Here is a 12,900-nt window from a genome sequence, read left to right as displayed (position 1 = left end):
CTAGATCAGCTCTAGCCTCTAGTTATCTAGATCAGCTCTAGTCTCTCTCTAGTTATCTAGATCAGCTCTAGCCTCTAGTTATCTAGATCAGCTCTAGCCTCTAGTTATCTAGATCAGGAGTTATCTAGATCAGCGCGTCTAGTTATCTAGATCAGCTTAAATCTAGATCAGCTCTATCTAGTTATCTAGATCAGCTCTAGCCTCTAGTTATCTAGATCAGCTCTCGCCTCTAGTTATCTAGATCAGCTCTAGCCTCTAGTTATCTAGATCAGCTCTAGCCTCTAGTTATCTAGATCAGCTCTAGCCTCTAGTTATCTAGATCAGCTCTAGCCTCTAGTTATCTAGATCAGCTCTCGCCTCTAGTTATCTAGATCAGCTCTCGCCTCTAGTTATCTAGATCAGCTCTCGCCTCTAGTTATCTAGATCAGCTCTCGCCTCTAGTTATCTAGATCAGCTCTCGCCTCTAGTTATCTAGATCAGCTCTCGCCTCTAGTTATCCAGATCAGCTCTAGCCTCTAGTTATCCAGATCAGCTCTAGCCTCTAGTTATCTAGATCAGCTCTAGCCTCTAGTTATCCAGATCAGCTCTAGCCTCTAGTTATCTAGATCAGCTCCAGCCTCTAGTTATCTAGATCAGCTCTAGCCTCTAGTTATCTAGATCAGCTCTAGCCTCTAGTTATCCAGATCAGCTCTAGCCTCTAGTTATCTAGATCAGCTCCAGCCTCTAGTTATCTAGATCAGCTCTAGCCTCTAGTTATCTAGATCAGCTCTAGCCTCTAGTTATCTAGATCAGCTCTAGCCTCTTGCAGCCAGATAGCAATATAAACAGCAAGAATGACGATAGTGACACTTGCTTCGTTTTGCAAAGTCCTATAGGATACAGCTTCCCTTTTCGAAGGACGATTTGCAGGCAGAGACAAATAAATGGGTTCCTTATTGAACATGAAAAGGTGTAATGCTCGCTCACCATAGTAACCTAATATGTGTGCATTGTGCCTTTTCAATGATGATTACATTTATTGATTGAACTTCGACTCACGTTGGTTGAGCACCCTCCACTTCTTTCCATTATCAATATTTATATACAGACACTATAATAAACTAAATATACTAAACTAATATACTATAGTATTATTAGTAGTACTATAGTAAACTAACTGCCACGCGATTCTCTGCCCATGTAGTCAACCTACTCTATTTCAACGAGACCACGCATACTAGGCGCACTTGAACTCTCACGCCCAACTAGGAGAGGTAGGAGACTATGAGAGCTGTAGTTGAAACAGTGAATTTTGAGTGTATAAATAATGCAAAATATACGTGCTTTTAATGTATGCTAACGCATACAAAGCAAAAGGATGACAGTTTCCAAATAATCTGTGGGACAACACAAATATTTTCATCCCGAAGTCATCTGTCTAACCACCCGCTCCTGCCTGCAGCAAAAGAAAATTAAAAATGCAACTGCAAGGCATCCTGCAGGAATGCAGCCCTCTAGTGCAGTCAGTACACAACATTTTACTCATCATGTCTAGCAGGATCAGATGGTGACAGGGGTCACATCAGGGTCAGACAGCCAGGGAAGACCAGAGCTCGGATGAATTTTTTAACAATGTCAGTGAATGATAAAAAGTTGGGTAGACCTACAGTAGCTACAGGAAGCAGCTAAAGCTACAGTCTGAGATCGGGGAATAATGGTCATTTCACCATGGATTCAATTCCTGGATAATATAGTGTATAAATATACACCAAGATAATTCTTTGTCATGCCTCATTTTAGGAGGACCAGATGGTGACAGGGGTCTCAGCAGGGTCAGATTTCCAAACTGTATTAAGGATTGATAGAGGAAGACCTGGTATAGTGGCTTGCAAATGTATTCACCCCCCTTGGCGTTTTTCCTATTTTGTTGCCTGTAATTTAGATAGATTTTTATTTGGATTTCATGTAATGGACATACACAAAATAGTCCAAATTGGTGAAGTGAAATGAAAAAAAAGAAGGGAAAAGTGGTGTGTTCATATGTATTCACCCCCTTTGCTTTGAAGCTCCTAAATAAGATCTGGTGCAACCTATTACCTTCAGAAGTCACATAATTAGTTAAATAAAGTCCACCTGTGTGCAATCTAAGTGTCACATGATCTCAGTATATATACTACTGTTCTGAAAGGCCCCAGATCTGCAACACCACTAAGCAAGGGGCACCACCAAGCAAGCAGCACCATGAAGACCAAGGAGCTCTCCAAACAGGTCAGGGACAAAGTTGTGGAGAAGTACAGATCAGGGTTGGGTTATAAAAACATATCAGAAACTTTGAACATCCCACGGAGCACCATTAAATCTATTATTAAACATTTAAAGAATATGGCACCACAACAAACCTGCCAAGAGAGGGCCGCCCACCAAAACTCATGGACCAGGCAAAGAGGGCATTAATCAGAGGCAACAAAGAGACCAAAGATAACCCTGAAGGAGCTGCGAAGCTCCACAGCGGAGATTGGAGTATCTGTCAATAGGACCACTTTAAGGCGTACACTCCACAGAGCAGGGCTTTACGGAAGAGTGGCCAGAAAAAAGCCTTTGCTTAAAGAAGAAATTAAGCAAACATGTTTGGTGTTTGCCAAAAGGCATGTGGGAGACTCCCCAAATATATGGAAGAAGGTACTCTGGTCAGATACGGCTAAAATTGAACTTTTTGGCCATCAAGGAATATATCTGGTGCAAACCCAACACCTCTCATCTCCCCGAGAACACCATCCCATGTTTTTCAACCCATGTTTTTCATCGACAAGGACTGGGAAACTGGTCAGATTTGAAGGAATGATAGATGGCGCTAAATACAGGGACATTTTTGAGGGAAACCTGTTTCAGTCTTCCAGAGATTTGAGACTGGGATGGAGGTTCACCTTCCAGCAGGACAACGGCCCTAAGCATACTGCTGAAGCAACACTCGAGTGGTTTAAGGGGAAACATTTATATACCTTGGAATGGCCTAGTCAAAGCCCAGACCTCAATCAAATTGAGAGTCTGTGGTATGCCTTAAAGATTGCTGTACACCAGTGGAACCCATCCAACTTGAAGGAGCTGGAGCAGTTTTGCCTTAAAGAATGGGCAAAAATCCCAGTGGCTAGATGTGTCAAGCTTATAGAGACATACCCCAAGAGACAAAGTGGTAATTGCTGAAAAAGTGGGGGGGGGGGGGGGGGGGTGAATAGTTATGTACGCTCAAGTTTTTTGTTTTTTAAAAACTTATTTCTTGTTTGTTCCACAATAAAAAATATTTTGCATCTTCAAAGTGGTTGGCATGATGTGTAAATCAAACGATACAAACCTCCTATAAAAATCGAATTTTAACTCCAGGTTGTAAAGCAACAAAATAGGAAAAATGCCAAGGGGGTTGAATACTTTCGCAAGCCACTGTAGAAGCTATTGATGATAATGACTGGATACAGATGTGTTTGAATGCCCAGTCATGTTCATATCATCTCAGACATAAATTACTGCAGTGTAAGACCATCCATAGAACATACTATACGCCAGTGTAGAAGCTATTGATGATAATGACTGGATACAGATGTGTTTGAATGCCAGTCATGTTCATATCATCTCAGACATAAATTACTGCAGTGTAAGACCATCCATAGAACATACTATACGCCAGGGAAGCTGAATATAGTGCACTCAGAGATGTAATTCCACTGCTGGAGGTGTAAAACACAAAGGGGACATTTATTTGCATATGTCATGTTCTTCTGAAGGCTGGCTGAAGTGTGTCTTCTTTTATCTCAGTATATCTACATATTCTCCCTCTCCCTGTGTTTGTTTGCTTGGAAATGTTGATACCGGAGACTTATCTATAGAAATTGTGTAACAAAGCATTTATAGCGGCTAAGTAATGCATGCCATTACTTGGAAGGTAGGTTATCCTTCCACAATGTCAAGTTATGTATCACTAGATTTGATTTATTACAAGATTAAGGGTATACTGGGCAACTTTCATAAGGCCTCAATACCTTATATGGAATACGCTACGAGTCTGTATTGAAAACATGCCCAGGTGAGATACCTATTTAGGCAATCCCTAGCTGTTGGGCTGCTCAGTCGTGCCCCTAATGGTCTGCCGTCCTGTGGGTTGTCTCTCTGGTCTTGGCTTAACAGACCCAAAACCAATAATGAATGTTTCACGAAGATCCTAAAGCTGAGTGGGGTGTGTTGAGGCGCTGTAGGATGGTGGACCCCTAGAGACAGGACGGGTCGACGCAGCTATATTGTAAAAATAGTAAAAAGAGCTCTACAGTCCCAGTGAGATTAATTATATGAATGATTTGTTTTTACTGTGTGTTAATGTACAGTTGAAGTCGGAAGTTTACATACACTTGGGTTGGAGTCATTAAAACTTGTTTATCAACCACTCCACAAATTTCTTGTTAACAAACTATAGTTTTGGCAAGTCAGTTTGGATATCTACTTTGTGCATGACAAGTAATTTTTCAAACAATTGTTTACAGACAGATTATTTCACTTATAACTCACTGTATCACAATTCCAGTGGGTCAGAAGTTTGGGTCAGAAGTTTGCATACACTAAGTTGACTGTGCCTTTAAACAGCTTGGAAAATTCCAGACAATGATGTCATGGCTTTAGAAGCTTCTGATAGGCCAATTGACATAATTTGAGGTGTATTTGTGGATGTATTTCAAGGCCTTCCTTCAAACTCAGTGCCTCTTTGCTTGACATCATGGGAAAATCAAAAGAAATCAGCCAATACCTCAGAAAAAAATTGTAGACCTCCACAAGTCTGGTTCATCCTTGAGAGCAATTTCCAAACGCCTGAAGGTACCGCGTTCATCTTTACATACAATGATACGCAAGTATAAACACCATGGGACCACGCAGCCATCATACCGCTCAGGAAAGAGACACGTTCTGTCTCCTAGAGATGAACGTACTTTGGTGCGAAAAGTGCAAATAAATCCCAGAACAACAGCAAAGGTCCTTGTGAAGATGCTGGAGGAAACAGGTACAAAATTATCTATATCCACAGTAAAACGAGTCCTATATCAACATAACCTGAAAGGCTGCTCAGCAAGGAAGAAGCCACTGCTCCATAAAAAACCCAGACTACGGATTGCAACTGCACATGGGGACAAAGATTGGGATTTTTGGAGAAATGTTCTCCGGGCTGATGAAACAAAAATACAACTGTTTGGCCATAATGACCATCGTTATGTTTGGAGGAAAAAGGAGGAGGCTTGCAAACTAAAGGACACCATCCCAACCTTGAGGCACGGGGGTGGCAGTATCATTTTGTGTGGATGATTTGCTGCAGGAGGGACTGGTGCACTTCACAAAATAGATGGCATCATGAGACAGGAAATGACGTGGATATATTGAAGCAACATCTCAAGACATCACTCAGGAAGTTTAAGCTTGATCTCAAATGGTTCTTCCAAAATGGACAATGACTCCAAGGATACTTGGATACAAAATGGCTTAATAAGGACAACAAAGTCAATGTATTGGAGTGGCCATCACAAAGCCCTGACCTCAATTTCATAGAAATGTTGTGGGCAGAACTGAAAAAGCGTGTGCAAACAAGGAGGCCTACAAACTCAGTTACAACAGCTCTGTCAGGAGGAATTTTTTACTTAATTTTTGTTCCAAATAGAGTCTGCATATTAGGTTGTGCAAAAACGCAGGAAATTAGCTTTACATACCACAAAAAAATATTTGGGTACCCCCAGCCAGTTTATGTCCCCACCACTTATGAAACCAAAGTGACACCCCTGTATTTTGAAAGATGAGAAGTTTTTAAAGATTTTAACAATAATAAATATCGCTTTGATGTCACAAGCCAAACACCCATTAGTCCAAATGTGCACTTCACATTTCCATATTATAAATCTCATGTAACATACAGGGTCAATATTTATGATCACTATGTTGATTGTACAGTAACAAGATTGCATGGCTTTATTCCCTGGGTTATCTTGAACATAATGAGCCTGTGTCTGTTGTATTGCGAAGAAAATTTGCCTTGGACCACATCTGAAGACTCATTACTCCATTCTATGCGCTCCAAAATTACTGTCTACTTCTCTGAATTGCCTAGTGAAAGCTTAACACTGTACGATCATATTTTATAATTTAGCTAGTGATGTTGGCAATAGAACAAGCTTTCAAATGATGCCCACTTGACCCAGATTGTGATTTATAATGGACAGTTTCTGGATTGCGTAAACAAGCACAGTAGTGATGTAAAGGATGCAGGGCTGTGTTCCAAACAAAACAACTACAAGTTTGCTTGCTCTAGTTCCTCAGCTGGGAGAGCTCTATAAAGCACCTTATAGTTGAAGACTCTTCCTTTAGTCATAAAAGGGCATTGAAATGACTTAGGAACTGTACACCAGCGAACTGCACACTTTGGAGAGGTGTGTGGCCACTTGGAAACTCTAGTTAGACCACTCACTCAAACCCTTGCCAGGTTTTTTTCTTATGTTGCACCTCCCCCAAATTTTTCAAGAATATTCTTATCACGTTACTGAATGTATCCAGAGTATTTTCAGATTTTGTTGTCAACAAATGCGGTGAACTGTGCAGTAAATGTAAAACGCACATAAAATCAACAGCGTAATATTTGGATTTAGTCCTGTGTCAGGAAAACTGTTTTGTTCTCACCTTTAGTCTAACATTTTCCCATGATCTCCAAATTGTTCCCTTTCATTGCTACCATGGTTATGCATATGCTTTCCATATTTCTTCTGGAAGAAACATTTCAATGAAGCCCTATCCATATATGCCAATTTCCACAAGAGTAAAGGGTTAAAAACAAGTGCAAAAGTGACAATTTCATGCAGCTCTAATGGGTAGTTTTAAGACCTATAAAAAGCAGTTCTTAATGGTAAATCAGTTGATAATGGCATGGATTTTCAGAGTGGAAGCGCAGCCTATCCAGCCATGACTCACAGTGCCCATGACTCACAGTGCCCATGGCTCACAGTGCCCATGGCTCACAGTGCCCATGGCTCACAGTGCCCATGGCTCACAGTGCCCATGGCTCACAGTGCCCATGGCTCACAGTGCCCATGACTCACAGTGCCCATGACTCACAGTGCCCATGGCTCACAGTGCCCATGGCTCACAGTGCCCATGACTCATAGTGCCCATGACTCATAGTGCCCATGGCTCACAGTGCCCATGGCTCACAGTGCCCATGGCTCACAGTGCCCATGACTCATAGTGCCCATGACTCATAGTGCCCATGACTCATAGTGCCCATGGCTCACAGTGCCCATGGCTCACAGTGCCCATGGCTCACAGTGCCCATGGAAGAAAAGATGTGCCTTTTGTGCCGGTGAATCTCGTATTAGAAATATAAGAAACGATTGGCTCCCCCCATTTTGATTAAAAACCAAGCATAACCTACCTTCCTCTTGGTCAAGGCTGGTGAAGCAGCATCGTTTTTCTTTAACCCTAATGCTTTTTCATTGTTCACAATTTACATATCTGCATTTTGCTTGTTCAAGAAGGTTACCCACGAGTGCCCCTCGTCCGAAAACCAAAGACAAGCTCCTCTAAACTATTGTATTAATTTGTCCTATAATGCCATATCAAAGGCCGCAAACATATTTAACGAACTAGGCTAAAAGGGACTAACATTTGAATTGGAGTTGATGACAATGCAACACACAAAAGACCATAAATACACAACTTGAAGCAACCACATATGGAGCCTGTTCTAATTGGTAAGTGAGGGGCCACGCCTTGAAAGACCTACAACTAGTTTATTCATCAAAATCCAGGCTTTTGCCACCACCAGCTACTGTGTCCATTATTAATTTGTGAAAATAGCAAAAATATTTCTGGCACAACCCTGAACCTATAATGCTACCGCCAGCGCTAAGATTTACCATTGTGTTAGGTTTGTTAAAATAGAGCCCATTGTCTGCAGCCAAACAGACAATAGCGGCTGCGGCCATATTAAAGCCCCCACTGGGAAGCCAGGAGACAGACAAGGACGTCACATGACCACAAACAAGCTAATCACAAAGCAGAAGAATTAGAGGAAGCATTGCCACACAGTCAATCAGCAGCAAGGCAAGCTAGCTAGTGGCCAATAAGGGAGGTTCAACTTACAGTACCATAGAAGGGGGGCCTAGAGGGGTGGGTGGGGGATGGAAGGGGCTATTCCTGTACCAGCATTATATCTTAACATCCTCATTGCCTCCGTAACCGTCGAAAACCTCACTACACGTGGCTAAGTTTTGGGTGCTTGGGGAAGGGCTGGGGCTGTGGCCGGGACTATAGCCAGGACTGTAGCCTGGACTGTGACTGGGTTGAGGGCTTGTTCTGGGGTTGGAGCAGCTGGGGTGGGGGCTGCTCGGGGTTAAGTGGTGGGGGAGGTGGTGGGGGAGGTGGTGGTGTTCAGACGTCGGTGCCTCCACCTTCATTCGCTTGGCCTCGTTCCGGGACTTGTAGCAGAACTCAATGAGGGCCACCAGCATGGCCAGGCCCAGGCCCCCCACGAGGATATAGAAGACCCCCGCCACGTTGCTCAACGACAGGGCCTGAGACGACTTGTCCTGGGGCGGTTGGAGGAGAGACACAGTGCAGACAGGCAATCAGAGACGTAGCTGTGGTGGGGGGTTGAGAACACACACACATGCAAACATACTCACAAACTCATATATACAGTGCCTTCGGAAAGTATTCAGACCCCTTGACTTTTTCCACATTTTGTTACGTTATAGCCTTATTCTAAAATTGATTAAATAAAACAATTTCCTCAGCAATCTACACACAATACCCCATAATGAGAATGTGAATACAGGTTTCTATAAATGTTTGCAAATTTATAAAAAAACAAAACCAGATATACCTTATTTACATAACTATTCAGACCCTTTGCTATGAGACTCGAAATTGAGCCCTGCCCGAGCTCTAGAGTTCCTCTGTGGAGATGGGATAACCTTCCAGAAATACAAGCATTTCTGCAGCACTCCACCAATTAGGACTTTATGGAAGAGTGGCAAGACGGAAGCCACTTCTCAGTAAAAGGCACTTCTCAGTAAAAGGCACGACAGCCCGCCAAAAGGCCCCTAAAGTACTCTCAGGCCATAAGAAACAAGATTCAACTGGTCTGATGAAACCAAGATTTAACTCTTTGGCCTGAATGCCAAGCAACACGTCTGGAGGAAACCTGGCACCATCCCTACAGTGAAGCATGGAGGTGGCAGCATCATGCTGTGGGGATATTTTTCAGTGGCAGGAACTGGGAGACTAGTCAGGATCGAGGCAAAGATGAACGGAGCAAAGTAGAGGTCCTTGATGAAAACCTGCTCCAGAGTGCTCAGGACCTCAGACTGGGGCGAAGGTTCACCTTCCATCAGGACAACGACCCTGAGCACACAGCCAAGACAATGCAGGAGTGGTTTCAGGACAAGTCTCTGAATGTCCTTGAGTGGCCCAGCCAGAGCCCAGACTTTAATCTCTGGAGAGACCTGAAATTAGCTGCGCAGCAATGCTCCACATCCAACCTGATAGAGCGTGAGAGGATCTGCAAAGAAGAATGGGAGAAACTCCCCAAATACAGGTGTGCCAAGCTTGAAGCGCCATACACAAGAAGACTCAAGGCTGTAATCGCTGCCAAAAGTGATTCAACAAAGTACTGAGTGTAGGGTCTGCATATTTACAGAAATCTGATATTTCAGTATTTCAAAAAAATCTAAACTGTTTCTGGGGTATTGTGTGTAGGTTGTTGAAGGAAAATAATGATTTCATCAATTTTAGAATAAGGCTAACAAAATGTGAAAAATATCAAGTGGTCTGAATACTTTCCAAATTCACTGCACCAGGCAATTATATTACACATCACAACACACGTGCACAAATACATAGTTGACTAATCTAAAACAAACACACTTTGCCAAACTCACACACACACATATATATACACACTTTCCAGTTCAGACCTGCTCTTGCTTTCAGCTCTGTGGCTACTGCTACAGCTGATCTCACCATGATGTTCCCATGCCAACCAATCTAATGATGTCTTGATAAAGTGTGACTATGACATTTTTACAGCAATTAAGGAGGAAAACAATTATTCTAAATTCACTAGCTGCCTAAATGACTCAGTTAAAAATGTCCTTGGTCTCCACTCTCAAGTAGCTCCCTAGCCCTCTGTTATCTTTGCTTATAGTCATTATGCAATTAGACGCTGTGATTTAAGACAAAGGGTGCAGTTCTTTCACGTTTCTTATATCCCACTTTTCAGGTTAGACGCCTGCTCCTAAAGGGGAGGCTTCCTTGTCAAAAGGAATCTGTTTAGGTTTGAGATTTTACAAAATGCTGCCTTGCATCTTATCTACTGCTGATTGGATTGTGGGAGAGGACTTTCAAACAAGTCTTCAAAACTTGAGATCTACTTTTTAATTATACATGACAAGGAAATATACTTGACAAGTACTTTTGACCCTAAGGTGCTGCTTTGTTGAGGCAGGAGTTCTCTTTACATGATTGAGTATTGCCCAATGGATAAACGTACGAGAACCAATCTAGAGTGGGCTAGAATGACTGGCATACTATTCATAGAAATATAATAGAGTTTACCAGTCAAGGTAAGAGGTTCCATGCCTGTTCCACTCATTCTACTTCTATGATACTAATAATCTACCGTGACATTACAACTGCACAACTTTAATACATGCACTGCTAAGTGCACTACTAAGTATACACTACTAAGTGTGGCACAGATACAGGTGACAACCATATCAATGTGATCCTGCAGGTCTCACCATTTCATACATTGCTGTGCTGCTGCTACCACTGAATTGTGAGCTTGCCTTCTGGTGGGATATATTGTATCCCTCAGGCTACGCCTTAAGTCTCTCTCTGTCCTATCTTTGTGTGTGTATGTGTGTATGTCAGCCAGCCTGCCTGCTCTCCTGCCTCCCTATCCGTCTGCCTGGCTACCTGCCTGCCTCTATCTGCCTGTCTGCCTTTCTACCTGCCTGCCTCCATGCTTGTCTGCCTATCTGTCTGTTTGCGGTGGGGTTCATCAGTGTGACAGAACAGTCAGTGAGGAGGTGTGGTCCCAGGACTTGCAGGAGACTGACCTTACTTCCTGAGGCCGTGGGTCCACACTCGCCCTTATCGTACCACCATTTGTTTTTCAGCTTGTCTAAGACGCCTGATTCACTCAGTTTCAACACGGCTAGGTTTACTGGAGTTCTTCGAAACCGCACGTGTGAGGTCGAGGGGTCGGGGAGGGGGTCATGGGGGGAAATAACATAAATAACATCATAGGACATGTTATTTTATGTTATTCAGTCAAAAATGTAAAGAGCCCATACAGAGCACTTAACAGCTGAAAGTGACGGAGACAGGGGCCCCATTGGTTTACATGTCTCTGTGCTCGTGGTAGTGGAGAGGGGGCTAAGGGGTTGGTTCATGGGTGCCTGAGGGGCTGAGCACTACAGAAATATACATGGGGCCCCCACTGCATCGCTTTCTGGAACGGGCACATACTGCCGAGGCCTATCTCACAACAACCAATCAGAGGCTTTTACTGTGAAGCTACAACTATTGGCTGAATTTTGTACCAAAGTCAACAACAATAACAAATAAATAAAAAAAACAGAATTAAAAATATATATATTTATCCGTTTTTTAACTATGTTAGTCATGTTGAGATGAACATCTCTTTCAAGTGAAGGACAACTTCACATTGTAGTGTTTAGTGGGACTACACAATGTGACTGACTTCAAGGTATCTTCAAAAATGATTCACTTAAGCTTTAGGCTACAAATAGGTGAACAATATTAACATCTACCAAAAGCGAATATTTGTGGTTTGACAGTAATCGCTCTCAACTCGTCCAGAACTATAGTATGTGCCACTGTGGCACGTCACAACGCCACTGTTGGTCACACGATGGGTGTCGCCCCGGCAGATGCACCTGTTACCACGAGAACAGTTTTACCCAATCGGCATGGGGCTGACACAAGGATGGCTAACCTTCTCGCCACCTCCGCCGCTGCCACACTCTCCCTTGTCGTACCACCACTTGTTTTTCAATTTGTCCAACAGGCCTTGTTCATTCAGTTTTAACACTGCCAGGTTAACTGCGCTTCTTGAAAATGATAAAACATATTTGGGTGAGTGAAGGTGAGTCGATAGCATCCAATTGGGGATAGGAGGGGGAAAGGGGGGATTATAAAGGGGGACATAGGGGTGTGTTAATGCTCTATCTGTAACAATAAACCCTCACTCCCTCCCTCTATACACAAACAGGTGAACAATAACTTCCACTGAAGACACTTTGAGACACATATTGACTTAAGTGGAAGTTAGTATTTGCCTCACAGATAGGACCCTCATTTACAGAACGGACAAACCTCTCGTTGGGAATTGGTTCACTTCAAAGTTTGATCCAAGGAAACTAAATTGAAGTAAATTAAACTTAAATCTCTATTTGTTTCCTTGGTCGTATCCCTGTGGCCTTTGTTTTTCTGTACATTACCTGATTGATGGTTAAACTCCATTGCACATATTGTGTGTCCAAAATAGTACCCTATTCCCTATGTAGTGCCCATAGGGAAAATATTGTGTAGTAACATCATTTTGATATATATTTTGATTCAGGAGTAAAACTTGCATCAAGAGAGATTTGTCCACGTGCATTCAGTGCATATCACCTGTATTCTTCAGGAATATCAGGTACATATAGACAATGAGAGACAGAAATGTAGCTTAACTGACAGCAACATTATTCAAATAAATATTTCAGTAAAAGCTGATGAGAAAAAAGAAAAATTTAATTAAACGTCACCTTGTTTAACCTTTATGGTCACTTTAGGGTTAATGCCTTGTGAAATAGCTGCTTAGTCTGACATAGCCGC

General features: G+C 42.6%; 1 protein-coding gene across 6 annotated transcripts in view; it reads right to left on the bottom strand.

Annotated features, from left to right (window-relative positions):
- Nucleotides 1–12,900, bottom strand: part of LOC135548887 (glutamate receptor 4) — a 184,262-nt gene that overhangs the window by 5,995 nt on the left and 165,367 nt on the right. For 2 of the 6 annotated variants that reach the window (XM_064978952.1, XM_064978953.1), the window contains 2 exons: nucleotides 12,017–12,131; nucleotides 8,442–8,579 (listed from right to left, as the gene is read on the bottom strand). The exons of 1 other annotated variant lie outside the window; for it this stretch is intronic. In XM_064978952.1, coding sequence (XP_064835024.1) covers nucleotides 8,442–8,579; nucleotides 12,017–12,131 — 253 coding nt within the window. Of the gene's footprint in view, nucleotides 1–8,177; nucleotides 8,580–11,114; nucleotides 11,230–12,016; nucleotides 12,132–12,900 lie in introns of those variants that run through there. 3 more of the 6 variants (XM_064978956.1, XM_064978951.1, XM_064978954.1) reach the window with 3 other exon arrangements.

The sequence above is a fragment of the Oncorhynchus masou genome, chromosome 11 (assembly GCF_036934945.1).
Source record: "Oncorhynchus masou masou isolate Uvic2021 chromosome 11, UVic_Omas_1.1, whole genome shotgun sequence".
Lineage (NCBI taxonomy): Eukaryota > Metazoa > Chordata > Actinopteri > Salmoniformes > Salmonidae > Oncorhynchus > Oncorhynchus masou.
The sequence above is the reverse complement of the archived record's forward strand: the minus strand, read 5'-3'. Positions and strand labels throughout refer to the sequence as shown.